Here is a 23,271-nt window from a genome sequence, read left to right on the forward strand (position 1 = left end):
TTACAAAAATAACGAAAAATTAATTCAATATGAGTAGAATCGCAATCCCTGATACGAGAATATTTTCTTTACGATTAAAAGTTTAGCTGTAATCTTGAAATTTCAAATTAAACAGGTTGCTCTAAAAATTCATGATTTTTTTTCTATTTCAATTCTAAAATTTGTTCATATATATTTGCGCTTTATTATAAATATATGAATTCATTAAACATTATCATATTTACAATTATAAACCATAGAAAGACAATATATATAGTTTCATGTGAAGTCTGTTGCAAAAAGCGCGCGAAACATCACGCGTTCTCGCTCTTTCTCTCTCTCTCTCTCTCTCTCTCTTTTTAATTCTCTTTTCGTCTGCTGTCGCGGCGACTTTGACACGCGCATACGTAAGAATTCGATTAATAAAATCTCACGCCAGTTGAACAAGCGCTATAACGACGTCGGCGCCAGCAGTTGCGACGAAGGTGCATGATGACGATGACGCGAGAGGAGACTCGCCCGAGATCGCGATCTGGGCGCGCGCGAGAAAGAGAGAAAGAAAGAGGGACGGATTCGCGAGACCGGTGGCGTGAGCGATCGACGCATGCGCGCTGCCGCCTTCGAAACTCGGCGCGCATTCTCTCCGGCGGCGCGAGTCGCGAGTCAGTCAGTGGTGCACGGTAGGTCGCGTGGTGTGTACATGTTCAACGAATCGCGTCGAGAAGGGCCACGAAAATAGAGAGAGAAACCGAGCGAGTAAAAGGGCACTCAGTCGCGTTATATACTTCGGTTACACACTTTCTACCCTTTCTCTCTCTCTCGTTTGCTTCATCGTTGGTGCGACTGTCGGTTACGAAGGACAGGACACATTTTTTTTTTCTCTCGTTCGGCGACGATCGACTACTTGACTTCGTATACACGACGGCGGCGAGATTCGACCAACGAGAGCGGGCTAGAATATGAAAACATCTATGGAGAATCTGTTGTCCTGGGTCGCGCTGTTCATGACCGCCCTGTATTCCCGTGAGTATTGTCTAAAGCTTTGTCGAGTTATCGTCGCCGACCCGGCATCTTGATGTCGGTTTAACGCACAGCGATATATTCATTCTAGTCTTCCGCATTTACTTACTTCGTTTTCTGCTCATCTTTACGGACTTGAAAATGTATATTTATTTCTTAAATTCATATTTATAGTACATTCATTTCTTATCAAGCACAGAAAATGTAAGTAAGTTGTGCGGATTTATATATATATATATGTTACACGAGAGGAGCGGGCTAGAATATGAAAACATCTATGGAGAATCTGTTGTCCTGGGTCGCGCTGTTCATGACCGCCCTGTATTCCCGTGAGTATTGTCTAAAGCTTTGTCGAGTTATCGTCGCCGACCCGGCATCTTGATGTCGGTTTAACGCACAGCGATATATTCATTCTAGTCTTCCGCATTTACTTACTTCGTTTTCTGCTCATCTTTACGGACTTGAAAATGTATATTTATTTCTTAAATTCATATTTATAGTACATTCATTTCTTATCAAGCACAGAAAATGTAAGTAAGTTGTGCGGATTTATATATATATATATGTTACGATTCTCGTGCATTTTTGAATTGGACCACGTTGGCAACGCCAACTTCATAGCGAGCTGAATCTTAACTTGAGAACGCTATATTTAAAATATATTTAAAGTGTATATTAAAATATTGTATTTATATTTTTTACTTTTTTGTAACTTTTTTTGATCTTGGGATATAAATTTACCAACGATTAATCTTTCCTCGATTATCGTTTTATATTTACATAAAAAAATTCGCGCTTTCTCGAATCTTTCGACCTATTTCTCGCTTTTTCACTTATCGCTGTAGGTTTCCGCATGCGATCGCTCTTTCTCCTTGACGTAACTGTTATTGTCGTCACGTGTATCGCTTTCCTGCTATGACATTCATTATGCCGTGATAGCACATCCGAAATGCGTGAAAGTGACCGGCTTAAAGGGATGAGGAATGCATTTCCGGAAAGACACAATAGACGTTCTATCATATGAATTATGTCATATGACGCGTGATTATTTAATCGCAGGTTAATCAGATACATGACGTTACGCGGAAAAAGAACGCGCGATATGATGACTATCATTGATGACGAATCACACGCATACAATTCTGCATATTTCTGCAAAAATTGCACTATCACCACGTTCGATATTTATATCCAAGTACTCGACCGCTAAATTCGTTTTTAATTCTATGTCAGCAATCCTCGCAGTAGATCAATGAAATGCATATAAGTATAAATAGATAGTATATAAATCTGTAAAAATAATAATATTATGACTATAGTCGTCTCAATTTAATGCTAACGCGTGTAGTTCAACACAAACACGAGAATTATAGCGATTATTATTCTTTTCAATTTGCTTACGTCACTTTTGGAATGAATTTAATAAGTGCGCGCGACACTCGGTCTCTTTCGCGAAACGTAGGTCAAGGACGCAGCTTCAAGTGCATAACGGTGGAGGAGCAGGAAAAGGAGGGGGGGGGGGGGGATCGACGGCGTAGAGATTAAAGCGGGACGCGCACGACACGATGTCTCCGTTGCTTAAAATTTGTAATAAGAAAAAAAGCGGGAGAGACGAGGATGCTGGAGATAGAAACATTTCGTATATACGATAGCTTTATGACGGCTTATGTTCGGTTTGGCGAGATTATTTTGACGTCAGTAAACGTCAGAAATTCGCGCGAAAACATTTCGTCGATGATGTCAAGTTTCAATGAAATTAGAATTTGAAAGGAAAGATAACTTGAGGCTGTTATGTGTATTTTAATTTAAGAATAATAAAATTCTCACACATATTTTTCGCTATCTTAGTCGCGTCTCTTTTCGCATATCTTTCAATCGTCAAACGAGACTTCAAATTATGCTTGAAATTAATCTCGGACGAAATTAACTTTGTCGGAGCGATTCCTCGCTCCTGCGAGGAACAAACGATCAGTTAAACTACGGTTAAAGTTAACGGCGACGGTGAGAACGGTCGTAAAAAAAAAAAAAGATGAGAGAAAATTTCGCGCGATGGAAAATGTCTCGTTGGAGCTTAATTCAGCCTCGTTTGGCGTGCCGTTGTGCGTAATTAGCCTCGCTGTAAAATTGGGACGTTTAATTAGAGCCGGGGATTGATACTAGCGTGCAAGCAAAAATTCTCAAAGTATCGACCAAGTTTTATCTAATTAGGTCGCAGAGAGAGAGAGAGAGAGAGAGACAAGTTCGCTCGCGTATCCTATTCGCCGTATCTTTGAACGGCGACGTGACGTACCGAAATTATCGAAGGGGTTAGATAACCTGGTATTAGAACAAAGGAAGCTTTTCCGACAATTAAGTCTCTCCAACTCTCGCCTCACATTTCTCTCATTCCGGACCGTTTATTTCGATAGCAACGCGAATCGATTTTTTTTTTTTTTTCTCCTTTTTTTGACAGCTCATTAATCTGTCAGTGTCGATATGTGAACAAAAAATTCACTCGGTGATTAAAAAGAATCTCACCATAAAATTCTTTTGTCGAATGGATCGCAAAAATTTTGTGAAATATTGATCATATAAAATGAAAACGCGCGTTGATCCTTTTTTTCCTCGCGTCAGATATTATCTCGACGACAAGAGAGAGATAACGTTCTGTCAAAATTATTTAAGATCATATTTCCAAATAAAGACGATTTAAATAACTGGATAAAATATTCAAAATTTGCTGGTTATTCGGCCAAAATATAATCGACATATTTTCGATACGTGTCGGAATTCAAAATATCAGATTAATGCTACAACGATTACGAGAAAATAATCGCATTCATTAAGAACCAGTTTGATGACATCTTTGAAATATATAAACGCGAATGAAACGTGCTCTCTTACGTCTAAAGTTACATCGAGCATTAAATTTAAAAAATCGCTCCATGTGTTTAAATTTTAAATGATGAATTGAAAATAGTTCAACGTGCATGTTAAATATGTCTATCTTGAAATAAACGGTTGACACGTGTACGCGAGACAACTCGATCTAAATTGAGCGTCCCTAGCACACGCGTTTGGAATTAGCGAGTTCCAAATTTAAAGTCGCTTTCGAAGGCAGAAGCGTGAGCTTAGAATACTACACACACGATTGATCTCCTATGTGTTGCGACATTTCTGCAAATTGTGTTTACAACGTGTCTAATCGTCTTGAATGTTGGAGAGGAGCGATGATGAGGAAAATCGCCGCCGGCCTTGAATTCACATACGGGCCATCTATTAGTTCTGTGCATCTCGTGACGTACGCGAAAACGGATAAACAAGATGTCTATATCGCTCCAAGTCATTTAATCGCGACGCGTAGAATTGTGAATATTAATCGCGCATCGATGCTCCGAATTGCCAGTAGGCTAATTCAATTATATCGTACCTATTATCATATCGTACGTATACAATACTATAATACCTAATGGGATTAACGTAACGCTCCGCGATATGACGTCGGTTTCGAATAAATAAATTCCCAGACGCAATTTTTCGAGCATCGGATTACATCATCATTCTCGAGTCGTTAACGCCGTATATATATGAACGTCATTAGATAATTGACTTGTTTACCGAATTCATTCATCCTCATCTGTCATATATCTCCTCTGTCGTGTCCCCATCTCAGTTATTAATTTAATATACATAAATCTCACGTCCACAGTACGATTTTTTACATTTCAATATGTATTGAAGTGAAATCAATCCAATTAATAATTAAACCTCGATATGATTTAATGCGAATAAATTTTTGCGAGGCGGGGAGGAGGAGAGAAGCGAACGGGTGGTTCGTATGACGATTATTCTAGATCGATCCTTTTGCGACGTGCGAGACACTCCTCTTTCTCTCTTGCTATACCGAAATAGCAACGACGGCGCTCGGTCGCGCGACCACGTGGGTTACTCGCTCCGTTACATCGTACGAGATGACGTAGCGAGCGACGATTGGCCGAGCGGATGGGCGTGAGTCTCGCCTCACCTTTAATGACACACGCTCGCACTCGCTCCGTGTGCGTGCGCGTCACGCCATATCACGCCACACGAAAAAAACATTCACGACAACATCTCACCGAGGCCGTTTTTCCTCGACGAACGAGCGAGAGAGCGGAGAAACTTACGGACGGATGTAAGGAAGAGAGAGAGAGAGAGAGAGAGAAAGGGAAAAAAGAAGGAGAAGAAATATAATATTAGGTAATAATTTTGTTCAATATTATTAATAAATATTATTAAATGTTATTAATATTATTTATGTAATTTCATTTTAAGAGAGAAGGACAGATAGAAAGAGAGAGAGAAAGAAAGAAAGAAGGAGAAAAGGGAAAGAGCAGCCGGTTCTTTCACGCGCGCGCGACGCATTCCACGCGAAGTTTAGCTCCACGTAACTACGTGCCGAGGACTTGTTGCGTGGCAAAGAGAGACGCGTCGTCGCGCGACGCAACGAATCATGTGACTCTGACTTTGAATTTACGTATTTAGGTATCTAGCGTCGTGATATTTTCGGTACGTTGAGTCTCTTCGCGACTGTAATAAGTCTGTATATTTTGTCTCGCGCATCCTGTTTCCTCTTTAAACATGGTGGTAATTCTGCGGTTTACTATGTTTACGCCGCCTTGTGTTTTGTCTGAAGATAAGGTAGGAGAGGGAATTTGGATAATAACGAAACGATGTGAAAAAAAAAGAGTAATATGATACATGAAAAAAAAAAGGGACGAAAATAAAGATCGAGTAATAAGAGTGAAGCTATAAATTTAACATAATTATACGGGGTATACCAACCTTAATGCCGAGAAATTCTTCGACTTTTATCATTACTAGACATTTCACGCTAAAACGTGGAAGCATCCGGATGTACCGCAACGGCTTAATATAGTGCGTCGATTAGATTAACGCTGTTCGCAGACATAACATAATATGAACCAGAATCTACTTTATCGTATTACAGCGTGTGTGGACGCGTATCATCCCTTAGCATGGCGTTTTCCAGACATTTTTGATCTGTCAACGCGATCGAAAATATTCACTACACGCTGACAAAGTAAAAACATAAAAATTATTACAGATTATTTTATTCAAGCACGATATAAAGTGAAAAAATTTGGAATGAACAATATAATCGCGATGCAATTAAATTACTTGTGTGTGCGTATAGATATATAAAATATATAATTTATATATTATATTTTTTTATATATTTTATTTATATCATGTCTAGAATATTTTTATTTTTGCTATACATATATACTACAAATAAACTATAAAAATCTTTAAGTAATATGATACATGAAAAAAAAAAAAGGGACGAAAATAAAGATCGAGTAATAAGAGTGAAGCAAATTAATTAAAATTAGCGCGAATTCTCTTGTTGCAGAGAATGCAGAAAATTAAAATAAACAGCTAGCGTTCCATCTTTCATTTATGAGAAATAAAACTGACGTAAAGCAACGAGCCGCTGTAGATAATTCAATATTGTTTTTAACACAAATGAAAATATATTTTCTGGTTTAATGATCGGAAATATAAACCGGAAATTATAGAGAAATTATCTGGCTATGCGCGCTTAATTGTTTTATGTGATCTGTTGATCTTTTTTGTTTAGTTATTAATTATAAATATATTATCTCAAATACACACACACACACATATATTTCTAGCATATGCAGTTTTTATTTATAAAGATTTATAAAAGATTCTAGAGAAATATAATTCTGATTATAATTTTTCTGAATTAGATGCCATTGATTAATGAATTAGACGTTACCATCGTGAATTATAAATAGTGTAAAATGAGTTTGGTTTGATATTTTTGAAGGGAATCAAGCGGCGGCGATTGATTCGATAGGTATATCAATGTCTCGGATACGTTACCGTGAGTGTCGTAAGAATTTTCGCGGCTACCAAAACCGGTATCGATACTCGCCACGTGCAGCCGATATGTATACTTAAAGGCAAGATGTAATCGCGAAACTGGGGCGCATAGAAGCGCGTCATTTAAAGGGAAATGTATTAATCAGCGTCGTTTAACACTAATGTCTGATAATACGAACGACGTGTCGCTAAACCGATGTTAATTAAGGTAAACTGTAGCGAAGATGAGTCAGCCTCGGCATGAAACGCGGCGCTAAATGCAAGGTGCGAACAGGTCTTATCTGGATCAAAGGCTGTGTGAGTTGCCAACGACAATTTCAATTTATTAACCCCGGATTAGCGATTCGTCGTCTTTTTTCAAATCAGTAGAGCTTTCTCCTTTCTTGAGAAAGAAAATCTGTTAACCGAAATTTGCATTGTAAATATGTAGATTTCATTTATAATATATATATATATGTCATGTCTAGAATATTTTTATTTTTGCTATACATATATACTACAAATAAACTATAAAAATCTTTACAACTTTTAGACCAAAGATGATATCATGCTCTCTCTTACACGTGGAATTAAAAATGGAAATACTTTTAGGCGCAGTAATTTATAATATTCATTAAGCATGTCGGCGGTCATTCCGCGTATAGGCCAGTCACGCGATGACGGCACGCGAAAGAGAAAAGTCAGGGTCATCGTCATTTATCTAATCTATCCGTCCGTCTATTTATCTCGCGAGAGTTAAAAAAGAGAGCAAATAGTAGTGAAGCGAAAATGCACACGTCGCGTTTCAAACGTCTAAGATGCACGGAGATAAGATAAGACGCGTCTTCCCCCGACTTCGCAAATGAGACGTCGGTCAATTTACTCAGCGATTTTACATCTCCCTCTTCTCTCCTCCCCGCGTGGCACGCGACCTTATCGTTCTTATCATTGTTTAGTCTATTTCAGATCGTTGGAGTGAATATTTCATTAATCAAGAAATTTCATCTATTTAAAATACATCCTAAAGGCGATCTCGCTTCTCCTCTCGCTACTCATACCGTCAATTATTTTTAAAATTTTGTTTTGTAAACGCGATACGTTCGCTTTTCTCACGAAGACAATGGCGCTCGCATTGTTAGGATTATAAACAATGGACGCAGAATTACTTGTAACCGATACATGTCTGCCTGGGCGGTCCTCATTATCATTAGAAGTCTGAAGCAGAGCCTGCGCTCCTTTAATCTTGTCAAAATTAGGAAGTGTGACTAGTAGGTTGATACGAGTCCTTTGTCGCTGGAGATTATATAATCTCCGTTTATATATTCGCGAAAAAATAACTTGATCCTCTATTACGACCAAAAGTTACAGATCGTATGTATATAATTATATTCTATTTAAGATTGTTTTGATCTTTCATCTACGTCATAGTATATTATGACGTCGAAAATGAAAAATTATATAAATTTTTTTCTTGTAGAATAAGTTGAAATAAATTAATTTTTTTTTTCGTACAACGTTATTATTCGATAATGAAGATTGATAAGTTAAACCAAATATTTCCCTTACGTTTCGTGAATTATAATAAAAACATAGCTGTAAATCTTAAATTAATTGTCAAGCTTATTTTCGCTGTTGTGTGTAGGATGTCACATGCAGATAAGTGCATTTATTAACGAAGGATAATAAAAAAGGCAATATATTTACCAAATCATATTATCAAATACGAACTGTGACATACGAAAAAACTAGTTTAATCGCTACTTCGTAAAAAAAAAAAAAGAAAAAGAAACACAATTCCTCGCTTTCGACGTTACAATTTGACATATGATTGTGGTGAAGAAACCAGGAGTCCTAAATTTTAAGGAAAGAGAAATTCGTAAAAAAAATATTTTTTTTTTCCCCCCCAGAAATCGTTCTCATATGGAACTTCCTGATTTTTTAAAATCCGACCGACCTGCCGTGAGAACGATGTAGATAAAACACGCGTGAGTAAAACGCGCGCGTAACGCCACGTGTCGTCGTGCCGATTTGGCACTCATTGTCAATGCATATATGTGAGCGAAACTCGCAAACGTTATATTCGTCACGCGTGTTTAGCAAGGCCAATCTACGGGATGGCTCGCGCGATTGGTCGTGCCGGCATCGTACGATGGTCCTATCTCTCGCCTCATTATAAATACGGGCCCTAACCAACGACCTTTTCCTGCTGTAGTCTCACGTTTCGTTATTCACGCTCGTAAATATCATGCATTAAACAAGCGAATAAGTACACACGTATACACACACACTATCCATAGATCGTTTATTGATGAAAGCGCTTTTTGATTTTCATCATCTAATAATGCACTCCTACCGAGTGACTTGCACAAGACTGTTGCAAGAAAAAAGACTGATGACTCAATTAATTACGTTAGGACATAATGACTCGATTCATTTCAATACAATGCGCGAAAAATGCGAAGGAAAAATTAAGTTATAAAATAACGTAATTTCTTTTTCTAGCAATTAGTCTGTGCTGACGTAAAATCGGTTGTTTGTTGCTTAAAATTAATTGGGCGACTATGCAAGATTTTAATTTAACGACCGTGATGTAGTATGAAATACAATAGCCACGTAATATAACGGTCTTCATACGCGACTAATTATGCCGATATGCACAAATCAAATTAAAGAGAAGTGTATAAAGTTACAGATGCATTAAAAATGTATTAATTATGAATTTATTACAATCTCGTAATTATCGCCGAGCTCAACGAATCGATTGTTAATCGGAAAGACTTTATTAGATGCGATTAAAATTAAAATTATCGCGATAACTCTGGATAATGATTTGATTGCACTCGCGCGCTCTTTGTAGAGAGAATCACAGGTGCGGGATAGAATTACACACGGAACTCATATTTTGCCGCACACATAAGCCGGTACTCTTCTCACGAGTGATATCTTATATTAGCCGAGCGGAGAAAGCAAGAAGAGTTTAAGAGAACGAAATATATGAGAAATCGGTAACGGGAAAATAGGTTACGATATATTACCATGTAATTAAGAATAATCATCTAGAAAAATAATATTTACATTTTTATTCGTTTATCCATTAGCGAAATGAACAAATTAAAAAATCCGGCAAATATCGCAAAGCAGAGTTATACAAAGATTTTTTACAAATTCGTAATATTTTATTATTTTTTAAGATGATATGTATATGATTTTTATAATTTTATATATATATATATATTTACTTATTTATAAAAAAATCATGATTATATGTAATATTAAGAAAAGTATTTTTAAGAAAAACACTAACACTTTTTAGCTATCGGCACGTATAGTTAAAATTGACGACCACTCCATAAATCGTTCGTACAAATCGCATACAAAACCGCGCTATTTATTAATCGTCGAAGGACGGATTTATAGATTTATCGTGGGCAGACGGCATCCGTCGTCCCATTGTTGCGCTCGTTTTACAAAATGATTGCATCGCTATATGAGGGGAAAAAACTAGTTTAATCGCTACTTCGTAAAAAAAAAAAAAGAAAAAGAAACACAATTCCTCGCTTTCGACGTTACAATTTGACATATGATTGTGGTGAAGAAACCAGGAGTCCTAAATTTTAAGGAAAGAGAAATTCGTAAAAAAAATATTTTTTTTTTCCCCCCCAGAAATCGTTCTCATATGGAACTTCCTGATTTTTTAAAATCCGACCGACCTGCCGTGAGAACGATGTAGATAAAACACGCGTGAGTAAAACGCGCGCGTAACGCCACGTGTCGTCGTGCCGATTTGGCACTCATTGTCAATGCATATATGTGAGCGAAACTCGCAAACGTTATATTCGTCACGCGTGTTTAGCAAGGCCAATCTACGGGATGGCTCGCGCGATTGGTCGTGCCGGCATCGTACGATGGTCCTATCTCTCGCCTCATTATAAATACGGGCCCTAACCAACGACCTTTTCCTGCTGTAGTCTCACGTTTCGTTATTCACGCTCGTAAATATCATGCATTAAACAAGCGAATAAGTACACACGTATACACACGCACACTATCCATAGATCGTTTATTGATGAAAGCGCTTTTTAATTTTCATCATCTAATAATGCATTCCTACCGAGTGACTTGCACAAGACTGTTGCAAGAAAAAAGACTGATGACTCAATTAATTACGTTAGGACATAATGACTCGATTCATTTCAATACAATGCGCGAAAAATGCGAAGGAAAAATTAAGTTATAAAATAACGTAATTTCTTTTTCTAGCAATTAGTCTGTGCTGACGTAAAATCGGTTGTTTGTTGCTTAAAATTAATTGGGCGACTATGCAAGATTTTAATTTAACGACCGTGATGTAGTATGAAATACAATAGCCACGTAATATAACGGTCTTCATACGCGACTAATTATGCCGATATGCACAAATCAAATTAAAGAGAAGTGTATAAAGTTACAGATGCATTAAAAATGTATTAATTATGAATTTATTACAATCTCGTAATTATCGCCGAGCTCAACGAATCGATTGTTAATCGGAAAGACTTTATTAGATGCGATTAAAATTAAAATTATCGCGATAACTCTGGATAATGATTTGATTGCACTCGCGCGCTCTTTGTAGAGAGAATCACAGGTGCGGGATAGAATTACACACGGAACTCATATTTTGCCGCACACATAAGCCGGTACTCTTCTCACGAGTGATATCTTATATTAGCCGAGCGGAGAAAGCAAGAAGAGTTTAATATTATGACGTCGAAAATGAAAAATTATATAAATTTTTTTCTTGTAGAATAAGTTGAAATAAATTAATTTTTTTTTTCGTACAACGTTATTATTCGATAATGAAGATTGATAAGTTAAACCAAATATTTCCCTTACGTTTCGTGAATTATAATAAAAACATAGCTGTAAATCTTAAATTAATTGTCAAGCTTATTTTCGCTGTTGTGTGTAGGATGTCACATGCAGATAAGTGCATTTATTAACGAAGGATAATAAAAAAGGCAATATATTTACCAAATCATATTATCAAATACGAACTGTGACATACGAAAAAACTAGTTTAATCGCTACTTCGTAAAAAAAAAAAAAGAAAAAGAAACACAATTCCTCGCTTTCGACGTTACAATTTGACATATGATTGTGGTGAAGAAACCAGGAGTCCTAAATTTTAAGGAAAGAGAAATTCGTAAAAAAAATATTTTTTTTTTCCCCCCCAGAAATCGTTCTCATATGGAACTTCCTGATTTTTTAAAATCCGACCGACCTGCCGTGAGAACGATGTAGATAAAACACGCGTGAGTAAAACGCGCGCGTAACGCCACGTGTCGTCGTGCCGATTTGGCACTCATTGTCAATGCATATATGTGAGCGAAACTCGCAAACGTTATATTCGTCACGCGTGTTTAGCAAGGCCAATCTACGGGATGGCTCGCGCGATTGGTCGTGCCGGCATCGTACGATGGTCCTATCTCTCGCCTCATTATAAATACGGGCCCTAACCAACGACCTTTTCCTGCTGTAGTCTCACGTTTCGTTATTCACGCTCGTAAATATCATGCATTAAACAAGCGAATAAGTACACACGTATACACACACACTATCCATAGATCGTTTATTGATGAAAGCGCTTTTTGATTTTCATCATCTAATAATGCACTCCTACCGAGTGACTTGCACAAGACTGTTGCAAGAAAAAAGACTGATGACTCAATTAATTACGTTAGGACATAATGACTCGATTCATTTCAATACAATGCGCGAAAAATGCGAAGGAAAAATTAAGTTATAAAATAACGTAATTTCTTTTTCTAGCAATTAGTCTGTGCTGACGTAAAATCGGTTGTTTGTTGCTTAAAATTAATTGGGCGACTATGCAAGATTTTAATTTAACGACCGTGATGTAGTATGAAATACAATAGCCACGTAATATAACGGTCTTCATACGCGACTAATTATGCCGATATGCACAAATCAAATTAAAGAGAAGTGTATAAAGTTACAGATGCATTAAAAATGTATTAATTATGAATTTATTACAATCTCGTAATTATCGCCGAGCTCAACGAATCGATTGTTAATCGGAAAGACTTTATTAGATGCGATTAAAATTAAAATTATCGCGATAACTCTGGATAATGATTTGATTGCACTCGCGCGCTCTTTGTAGAGAGAATCACAGGTGCGGGATAGAATTACACACGGAACTCATATTTTGCCGCACACATAAGCCGGTACTCTTCTCACGAGTGATATCTTATATTAGCCGAGCGGAGAAAGCAAGAAGAGTTTAAGAGAACGAAATATATGAGAAATCGGTAACGGGAAAATAGGTTACGATATATTACCATGTAATTAAGAATAATCATCTAGAAAAATAATATTTACATTTTTATTCGTTTATCCATTAGCGAAATGAACAAATTAAAAAATCCGGCAAATATCGCAAAGCAGAGTTATACAAAGATTTTTTACAAATTCGTAATATTTTATTATTTTTTAAGATGATATGTATATGATTTTTATAATTTTATATATATATATATATTTACTTATTTATAAAAAAATCATGATTATATGTAATATTAAGAAAAGTATTTTTAAGAAAAACACTAACACTTTTTAGCTATCGGCACGTATAGTTAAAATTGACGACCACTCCATAAATCGTTCGTACAAATCGCATACAAAACCGCGCTATTTATTAATCGTCGAAGGACGGATTTATAGATTTATCGTGGGCAGACGGCATCCGTCGTCCCATTGTTGCGCTCGTTTTACAAAATGATTGCATCGCTATATGAGGGGAAAGGAGGGGGGGGGGGGTCGTCGATCCGCGACGGGCTCTCTCCGATAATTTCGATAGTTTGTAATTAAATTTAATGGCGCCGCTGGTCGTCGGCGCGCCGCACGAGGGATTTGCTCGCATAGTTTGTCGCACGCATCGTCGAATCGACGCGATCGCGTTTCGTGCGTCGCATACGCTCTCTTTCCCATCCCTATGGTATATTCGCGCTTTTGTCCCAAGAGAGGGAAATTTCTCTGGGACATTTCTCTCTCTCTCTCTCTCTTTCTCTCTCGATGAGAGTTTACTCGGCAAAGAAACTTGCGAATAATTCACGCGCGAAACAATAAACAAAGACATAAATCTTGTAGAGCTGAGACAAATCGTTTGGTTAGACCCTTCGTGTCTAACGGGACAATTCGTCCCGGGACTATAGATTTATATTTTTATTTATATCGCTCTTGAATATCGCAAACATATCATGCGACTCAACGTCGTATTTCATTTTTATTTACGATGACATTTACGTTGATTGTTTGATAATTTGGAGAAAAATTTTTTCATTTCCCTTGGTTGTCAGATTTCCACGATAATTTCTTTTCCTTTTTCGAGATTCTACTTTTTAAAAATAAATAGCAAATTTCGTTAGAGGAATATGAGTTTCTTCTCTTCAAATATGATGAGGTTCGTGTTTATCGTTGTATGTTTTAGCAATCTCGTCTTCATAACGATGTAGCATCAGCGGTTACAAACATTAATTTGCAATGTTTATCCCAATGTATGTTACGTTCGCAAACACGATGCGTGGATCACAAAGATTATTCGATACCTATTATATGCGGACGAGTAATCCTTTTTGAGATATCGCAATCTCTCTAAAATTCACGATTCAGTAATCCGGGAATCGTGCAAAAAAAAATTGGCTAAAAGTTTTACAAGATTTCGTTTATATAAAAAAGTCATCAGTGCAAATTGCTAATTCGTTAATTCTTCTTTTGTACCGATATTGCCTCGTTTCAATTCTGCTCAATTGTTTCAATTTTTTTTCTCTCTTTCCTTCTTTCTCGTCGGAATTTAAAAAAAAAAAAAAAAAAAATCAAATAAGATCTCTTGCATAAAACATTTCGATACTTAGCTCGAATATCTTTCGAGATGTATAAAACAAAAGAAAAGGGGAAATTGGAACGTTCCTCGGCGGACTTTAATTGTATGGCTCGTTCATTTAGTTTGATTTTTCATCATGAAAGACGGTGAAATGTAACGTTGCTTTCCATTAGCACTGCCATCGCGCGTATACAGAAATTCTATACCAGAGCAAACATAGGAAAGGAGACGGATGGGAGAGAGGGAGAAGGAAAAGTCGCAAGAGTTGGTGCAAGAGCGAGGGATGAAGAGCAGCGGCCCCTTATTGGTAGTTCTCTTTTATTACCTGGAAAGTGGCACTTCCGGGTAATCGGTTTCGAGCGGAAGTTATAAGTTCGTTTGGCGGTGTCGAGAGAAAAGTCGATCTTGACCCTGTTCCCCATCTCACTCTTCTTTTACAATGGCTTGTTTATTACAAAGGAACTTCTCTCTCTCTCTCTCTCTCTTTTTCTCTTCCGAAGGTACTTCATAATTTCACGGAAAATGTCTCGGGATTCGCGCTCGCTCCTTTAAAAGCCGGATACGATGCTCCTTTAGCCGTCGAGTGTTTATATAAGATGTCCCAGAATCTCTGGCTTTGATATAATGACGGATTCTTTGATCAATTTAGAGTCAAACGTTTCTTAATTAAAATTACAAGATACCGATAATTTTCGAGATATAATCATCCATAGTTTGTAACGTTTGTAATTACAAGAACAAAAATATTGTTCTTACAATTAGATTCAAGTAAATTTTATTATCGAATTGTAATTCGAGATTTACCGCTAAGATAAGTATTTAATCAATTGTATCATTATATCAAATATTAAAAAATTATTGTAATAGTTTTTCTCGAAAAATATACATTTTTTTTTAAAGATAAATCGACTTATAAAATTTGTGCAAAAAATATTGTGCTAAAATTAAAACGAGAATTTCTTGGACATGGCGCGCGTGAATGTGCATATGTACATAAAGTTTTACAGACCGTGCATAATTGGTAATGAATTCCCAAAAGTTGGAAAAGCACGACGAAAGCACGGGCAAGCTAAACTGGCAAACGAGATGGCCCCCCCCCCCTCTCCCTCCCTCCTCCCTCCCATTAAATCCAAATCAACTTCCTAATATGAACGAATGGTTTTTCGCCAACGGCACATGACGCCGTGATAATATCGCGCGCCATTCGTCATCATTAGCCCGGACGGTGAATGCATTTCCTGTGTTTTTTATCCTGCATCCCGAATTCGCGTGTGACCACCGATACCTACACCCGAGCACATCTCGTGTGTGTGTGTGTGTGTGCGCGCATACATATACGTGCTGCTACCGCGCTGCCATCGTAATTTCATTTTCAAAATTCAGATACAAAAGATCCGGCGACTTGGCTCGGAAACGCTGTAACATGATGATGGACAGGTGCAGAAGATAAAAGAAGAGAGAGGAGGGGAGAGAGAGGTCGGGAAAAATATAGGAGATTTTAGCGAAATAAGCTTGAAAAAAAATTGTTGTTAAAAAAAGAAAAATCTAACTCATTTTTTTCTTGTCAAGTCAAATCGAAGCAAAATGTATTATTTCATCGAGATTTTAATTTCAAATATACAATTTTTTGTAATAACAGAGAAAGAGAGTATGCCGCCAGTTTTTCTTTTAACGTGAAATAATAACGTCTCTGTGGACAGACGTATGTATATACGATACAGTCCCGCGATACGACAATTCCATGGAAACGGGAGAGTGTATCAGGGATCCGTCCGAGTATGAAGTTCCGGGTGCAATCTGCATTGTTTCCACGTCAATTAAACTTGTTTGATATTTCCGCTGCAATCACACCGCAACGGTGGCGGCACATCGATTCCGCGCGCGCGCGCTTAATCGAATTCGAGAAGCAGCGTTGCTCTTTGCGATTCCCTTACTAATAACGTTGTTATCGATGTGGGTTCGTATCGGGGGAATCTCGTCTCGTACCTTACGTTTCACGTTTTCTCTCTTCCTCTCTCCCTTCCTCCTTCGTTCTCTATTCTTGGCTAACCCGATTATCGCGCGCTTCTGTTTCAGTGCTTGCTAGCTGCCGAGGCGAAGAGTGCGGACACGAGGAGCTGGTGAGGTGTGCCAGGCCCCTTGAGAGAATCAGCAGCAACGACCTGAGTCTCGTCGTAACGAAAAAGGAGGAGCTCAACAAACTATGCCCGTGAGTCTTTCACCTTTATTCGGCCTGCCCGGGCGATCCCTTTTGAGCGGAAAATGTCCGTTGTTATTTGTCGCTTCTTTACATGTTCCATGAAGGGTGAGACGCGGTTGCCACCGGTTTACTCCGAACAATTCTCTGACGATGGTTTTTCTTCTCTCCTTTTTTTTCTTTCTCCTTCTGGCGTCGCGAGAAAAATGCCCGGCCGTTTCTCTCTCCAGTCGCATTTCGTATCAATTTTGAGAACGCGCGGCAACGCTTTCGCGGAATTCTCGGCGGGTCTTAATCGCGTTAACTGTGACGTTAGAGAAGAGCGAGATAAGGAGATACTCCTGAGGAAGCGTCTATCTCATTTGGCGGTTTTACACCCATTCATTAGAAACATTTTTTCATGTTTATTTATCCGCATTTATACTCGCGTTAATTCCGACACACGAGCGTATGAAACATTAATCATTCCCGTGAGTAATTTATCGCCAACACCTCTCGAGAAAGGAGAAAAATCGTTTCTCGCAGACATATGTTTGTACGAACGTAAGGTAGTAAGTCGGCCCTTCGCGAAATTGGAAATTGGCCGGGGAATAATATCTGACATTCCGCGTCCGCGGCTTCCAGTCTATTATATTCGTCCGAAATCGCGATCGTATCAGAATCTCCGTTCCAGCTTTATATCGCAACGGAGGCGCTCGATCGTTCGAATCAATCTCTGTCTCTCTCTCTCTCTCTCTCCCTCTCTCTCCCTTTCTCTCTCTCTCGTGCGCGCGTGAGATGGTACGTATGTAATTGAGTGGATGATTGCATGCAAGCAGCCGGATATTTTGCGCGATATTTCCAGAGCCCCGCGAATTCGGCGAAGAATCTTATTACGCTTGCAATTTAGCCGGGACGGGAGGAATTTCGGGAGGCTCGTTTCATGGAACTTTAAATTTCATACAAGCCTAGGCTTGCTTCGTCCGATACGACGAATTATTAATCACGATACTTTACATTGCGCGCATTTTGTTTCGCGATTATAGTAACACGCTTCTACCGGCATATATTGTCAAGATAACGCAACACGCGATATTTTCATATTTGTTTTCCGAAACAGGACGGATGGCATTGTGTAAATTAGACGGTTTGCATAATCAATTTTGAAGATAAGACCAAACATATCGCGTATTCGCCTACACTAGTCGTTGGAACGAGTGGAAAATTCTTTCACGCCTTGTATGCAAATATTGATTCTCTCCTCGTGTTTCGCGTCTTCTTATTCAAGATAAAACCATGATATTGGCCCATATTTATAGTCGAGAAACTCGGTTGAGAACAATCTTGATAGACGATACAGTTCAACAGATAAATCTTGAGAGTCAATCTAATGTTTGTGATGTCATATTTATAATGGCGATGCAACTGACGAGAGGCTCGTCTCTCACGAGATGCGACTCGGCTTCTGTTTCTCGCAGTTCAATAATAGATTCTCGAGAGAGAATTGTATGCGCACATATCCATATAATCTCTGTAGAATCTTGTATCAATTGAATCGGTAGAAATGCATAACATTCAATTGCGTTTCAAAAAGAAGATATTGTTTAATATACATATAATGCATTTATATAATATTATATAAAAATTATATAAAATCTTTAGAACAAAAATTATCAATGTTTTGCTGATTAGAGTTAAAAAAGAAATTGTTTATATCCTTAAATATAAATAAACTCTATATTATTATATTTTCTTCGTTAAGGAAATAAATATCTTGGAAAAGAAATTTTTTATAACAAAGGAAAAGCTTTGGTAATTATTACATCTTTCACAGAGATGATTACAAGTAAAGAATAATTCTAAACTTCGTCTACGGACGCTATGCCCGGATTTTTGAGAATTGATAATTTAATCTTGTCAAATAAATATAATTTCATAAATTTATAATTAATAATATAATAAATGAAAGTAATGAACAATTTTTGAAGCATTTTCAATAAAGTATAATTATCCTATGCAACGACCGATTCAATCGGATTGGCAGGCATTTTGTTTATATTGCCCAATAAAGTTATTCCTGTCGGCTCGAACGTCAGAGGCGCTAGACTTCGTGATATGCAATATTATATCAATAATTGTGATTTTCTACACGCACAGTTGACCCTATTAATAAGTTGGTGAAATTCCATTTTTACCGATCCCAAAAATAAATATCTATAATAACGGGTCATTTCCTGTTTTCATTGCAGCGACCTCGAGGCCGGTATGAAATGCATCACAAAGTACACGATCAATTGCATGAAGGAGAAGCAGAGGGAGCACTTCAACTCGCTCTATACCGGTACCAACAAGGCCATCATGGAACTATGCCACGATGGCCCGTATCAAGACGGTAAGTGCACCCTTGTTTAAATCATCGAACCGATTAAAACGCCTTCGATGAAAAACGCAATCGTAAAAGCAGTTGGCAAGAGTTGTGAGAACGAGAGAGAAAAGAGGAATTATTTTAAATATCACGGATATAAATGTTCGGTGGAAAAGCAGAGATCCTTTTTTTTTTTTTTTAGCTAAACGCTTTTACGTTTTTGTATATTCAAAATGTTACAAGCGTAACAATTTCAGCATTAAAACGGAGAAAAAAGATAAAATCAGATACGCGAAATAAAAGAAAAATGCAGAGAACTGAAAAGCTCAGTAATTAGAGACACTCGTTGCACAGAAATAACAGAAATGAAGCTGCTTTCTATATTGAAAGAGCGATATTAATTTATAATCGAGAAATTTGAAATTAAATTATATTTCGGCCTCTTGCTCGAAGGATTCATCGCGTCTGTAAAATTATAATTGTAGAGTAGATTTTGCTTTCGGCGAGAATAACGATGTGCAAAAGCCAGCGGCTCGTTTGCCAATTGGGCAAGCGGCATTGGGCATCAATGCAATTCCAAACTGTCGGTCTTCAACAATTGGAGATGGCACTAGAGTCAATAATGTATCCGGCACTCTCGAGATTACAGGAATATCACATAGATTGTCCGCGGGTCGATCGAGCAGGCATGACTCTTCATAATGTACTCCCCTCTATGGCTGAGAGGAGAGTACCGTGTAACATAATGAATCGTTAGCAAGGAGTAATATCGATTTCTCGGATGCTAGCGCGCGTGACGTGAAGCTCGTCTATCGTAAACAAGATGACTATAGAGAAAAGCGGTTTTCATCTATAAAACCATAATCGCGAAAGAGGACGAGAGAGATGATTAGTGCATCAGTCAACGATCTAGGTATATGCCCTTGTAATTATAGAACGCGCCCATACATAAAGTCGAGTTGTTTTTCTAGGAATAGACTCGGGAATAAAAGCGGGATTATTCTGTCGCGTAATCGATTTTGACTTTTAATCTACGCGTAGAAAACGAATTATATACTTAATTTTTTTTAAGTGAAATATATGTGATTCTTAATTATATTGTCATATAAATTAAAGCCATCATTAATTAAAGTTAGTAACCGTGTATATCTCTTTTCTTTATTTTTTAGTAATATTAGATTATACATTTTCCGGCGGGAAATTGTGGGCTGATTGACCGCGGAATTTCATTATCGATTCCCGCATTCCGACCAATACGCAATCCTCCAATAGAGGGAATAAAATTTTCTGTTTGCAGAATTCTTGAAGCACGCCCCGTGCATGCAAAAAGTCAAGGCCGAGTACGAGATGTGTTACAAAGCGTATCAGAAGGGTACGGTAGTGATGGAAAAGGTCTCAAATCGCACAACTGCTACACAAGAAGAAGATCTCAAGTCTCTTTGCTGGTAAGTCGAAGAATAGATTGTTTTGCATGTAGAAGTAATAAAAATAAATACTTGTACGGCAGATTCGTTATTAATTATTTCAAAGATTTTAACCGGAAATAGAGAGTTGACGTATAAAAGTAATATATAGACACAGCTGAATAAAAGAAAAAAAGATACGTGATCCAAAGTACTGTGAGATATATGTAAAATTGCGTTTTTTGAATTAATTTTATTACAATTATAAGCTAAAAATGATACTGTTATAAAATTTATATGCAAGATCAGTATACACATTCGACCGGAATTTTCATCTTTGTAAATAGGATGCGTTCGCGGTCCATTTGCTTATCCGGAAAGTTTGTTAGTTTGGCAACGCGGAGGTAAACCTTGGAACTCAAAGCGCGAGTCAATTTGACCTAGTCACTTTTCAAAATGTAGATTCTATCGCGACTGTTTTATCTGAATTCTATCACGCCCCTACGCGCGGATTATCAATTTTTCCGTCATGAAAATAGAATGAAATAGTCTAATATTTTTATCTTACGAAAAGAGAATATTTATTTAAAAAATTTAGTTCATCACAAATCGACAGATATTTATTCTAAATGTATTTGGTTAAAAGAGGAATAATATTGAGACTTGATGATAAAATTATTCACCATAATCATTAAATCATAAAATAGATTGTTCAATTAAAGTTTCTGGACTTTACGACTGGTGGACTCTTTAAAAAGAATCAATCTGCAATTATGTCAATAATTTAAGGAAATCGATTTAAGGTGCAAAAAAAAAGCATAATAAATACCCAATTACATCGCATTCTCGTGTTTCGAGAGCACAATGGTAACTCTCTGCCACATCAGTATTATCAATTCTTTTCTAGACCGATATTAAATGCGCTGAGGAGAAATCGAATTAAGATATGACACGAAGGATCTTTGGAGCGAAGTAAAGGCACGAAATGCGGACAAATAGGTTTATTAAGCAATACTCGAAATTCCGGCATTAGCGCAAAAGGATGTCAAAATCTCCTTGACTGTGATAATTTAACACTTAAGAGCTCGCTGGGCGAAACAACTGCATTAATAACGACGGGCGTTGCTCAAAGGACTCGCGCAAAAAGAGTGTAATCAGTCCTTTAGGTCGGAAGTTTCACGCTGATGCCTGTACACATACAAGGGGAAGGGACGTAATGTCATTAGCGTATCTCTGCCACGGTCTACTGCAGCTTTTGAACTTGCGCATCTCTCGCGGAAAGGGTTAGAACGAGGGGAGAGGGATGTAAGTAGTGCGATGCCGACCCAAAAGTGGATAACAGAGCCGTAAAAACACATCTCTCACACCATTTTGTTTCTTCGCAAAGATCCAATCTTGGGCTATTGTTCGCGAAAATAAAAAAAAGTCATCCGGTCGGCAAAAAACGGGCGAATTAAAAAAATGAATGAAAATTCATTCTGCGCTAAAAGTTATGTTTTAAATTTTGGAAATAGTATCAGAAAAGAATAATCGAAAAGAAAAAAAAAATATTAAGAAGAGTACAAAAATTTAAAAAATTTTTGCGATTAATATAATAATATCTCTAAGTGATATGATTTTTGCACAATATTCTCCATTTGTATTTCGGATTGTTATGTGTTCGCTAGCATTTTGCAAATGCAATTGGTAACCACATGCTTTATCCAATTCGAACGTTTGAAAGGGGATTTTCAATGGAGTTTGGGATATTTGTTTGTATTTGCAGCGCCTTCACGGAATACCTGGAGTGCTCTCATCGTACAGTACGCCGTCAGTGTGGCGATGATACAGCGCGATTCACGAAGGACTTCCTCGACAGAATGTCAACCTCACTGCTAAAAGTGAGTATTACACCACCTTGTATTATATTTCTCATTGGCACGAAAAATTATGTGCCGAGTACTTGCGCTAATTGTTCCGCTCCTAATTATTTTATTCGCTATGCTTGACAAAAGATATGGAATCGATTTTTCTATTTTTTGACAAATTTAAATTTGACTTTTTTCTGATAAAATTTTAAGGCAGATCATGTTTCAATTTGTTAAACTTTGATACTCTGTATTTCGATGATTTAATGGTGCGCAAAATTTTTTCATTGAACAAAGAAAAAGTAAGTTTTTCTTTGTTAATTTTTATTGACACCACAAATCGGAAGCAAGTAATTTCTTCGTATTATCTAATATGCGTATATATCGTATATTATATTATTGTCATAAATATTCTCAATTCAACAAGTTTACAAGAATTCAATTTCTTCGTTATTCGTCATTTGGATTAATATAATAATAAAAGTAAGTTATATTTTTATTAATATTTATCAACATTATTATTATTGTACTAGTCCAAATTGTGCACTTTGATATCTTTATCATTATTTCTTAGTTTTTAAAGATAAAGTACAGAGACCTGAAGAGAAAAATCAAGTATAGAAAAAAACTGAAGAAAGGAGAAGCGAATGTATATAGAGATAGAGAGCGACGATCTTAGCTAGTAGTAAAGTCAATAACGAGGATTCTCTAAAGGAAGGGTGAATTGC

The 23,271-nt window shown here is 37.2% G+C and overlaps 1 protein-coding gene across 3 annotated transcripts in view; it reads left to right on the forward strand.

Annotated features, from left to right (window-relative positions):
* Positions 1 to 622: 622 nt before the first annotated feature.
* The window catches only part of LOC115235906, a 29,022-nt gene continuing 6,373 nt past the window's right edge, over positions 623 to 23,271 (forward strand). Inside the window, exons 1-6 of one of the 3 annotated variants that reach the window (XM_029807998.1) lie at positions 631 to 971; positions 1,298 to 1,328; positions 16,829 to 16,961; positions 19,178 to 19,320; positions 20,591 to 20,738; positions 22,462 to 22,699. In XM_029807998.1, the coding sequence (XP_029663858.1) occupies positions 939 to 971; positions 1,298 to 1,328; positions 16,829 to 16,961; positions 19,178 to 19,320; positions 20,591 to 20,738; positions 22,462 to 22,684 (711 nt within the window). In that variant the 5' untranslated portion in view covers positions 631 to 938 and the 3' untranslated portion in view covers positions 22,685 to 22,699. Of the gene's footprint in view, positions 1,003 to 1,243; positions 1,329 to 16,828; positions 16,962 to 19,177; positions 19,321 to 20,590; positions 20,739 to 22,461; positions 22,700 to 23,271 lie in introns of those variants that run through there. The other 2 variants (XM_029807997.1, XM_029807999.1) reach the window with 2 other exon arrangements.

The sequence above is a fragment of the Formica exsecta genome, unplaced genomic scaffold (assembly GCF_003651465.1).
Source record: "Formica exsecta isolate Colony F162 unplaced genomic scaffold, ASM365146v1 scaffold237, whole genome shotgun sequence".
In the NCBI taxonomy this organism is placed as follows: domain Eukaryota; kingdom Metazoa; phylum Arthropoda; class Insecta; order Hymenoptera; family Formicidae; genus Formica; species Formica exsecta.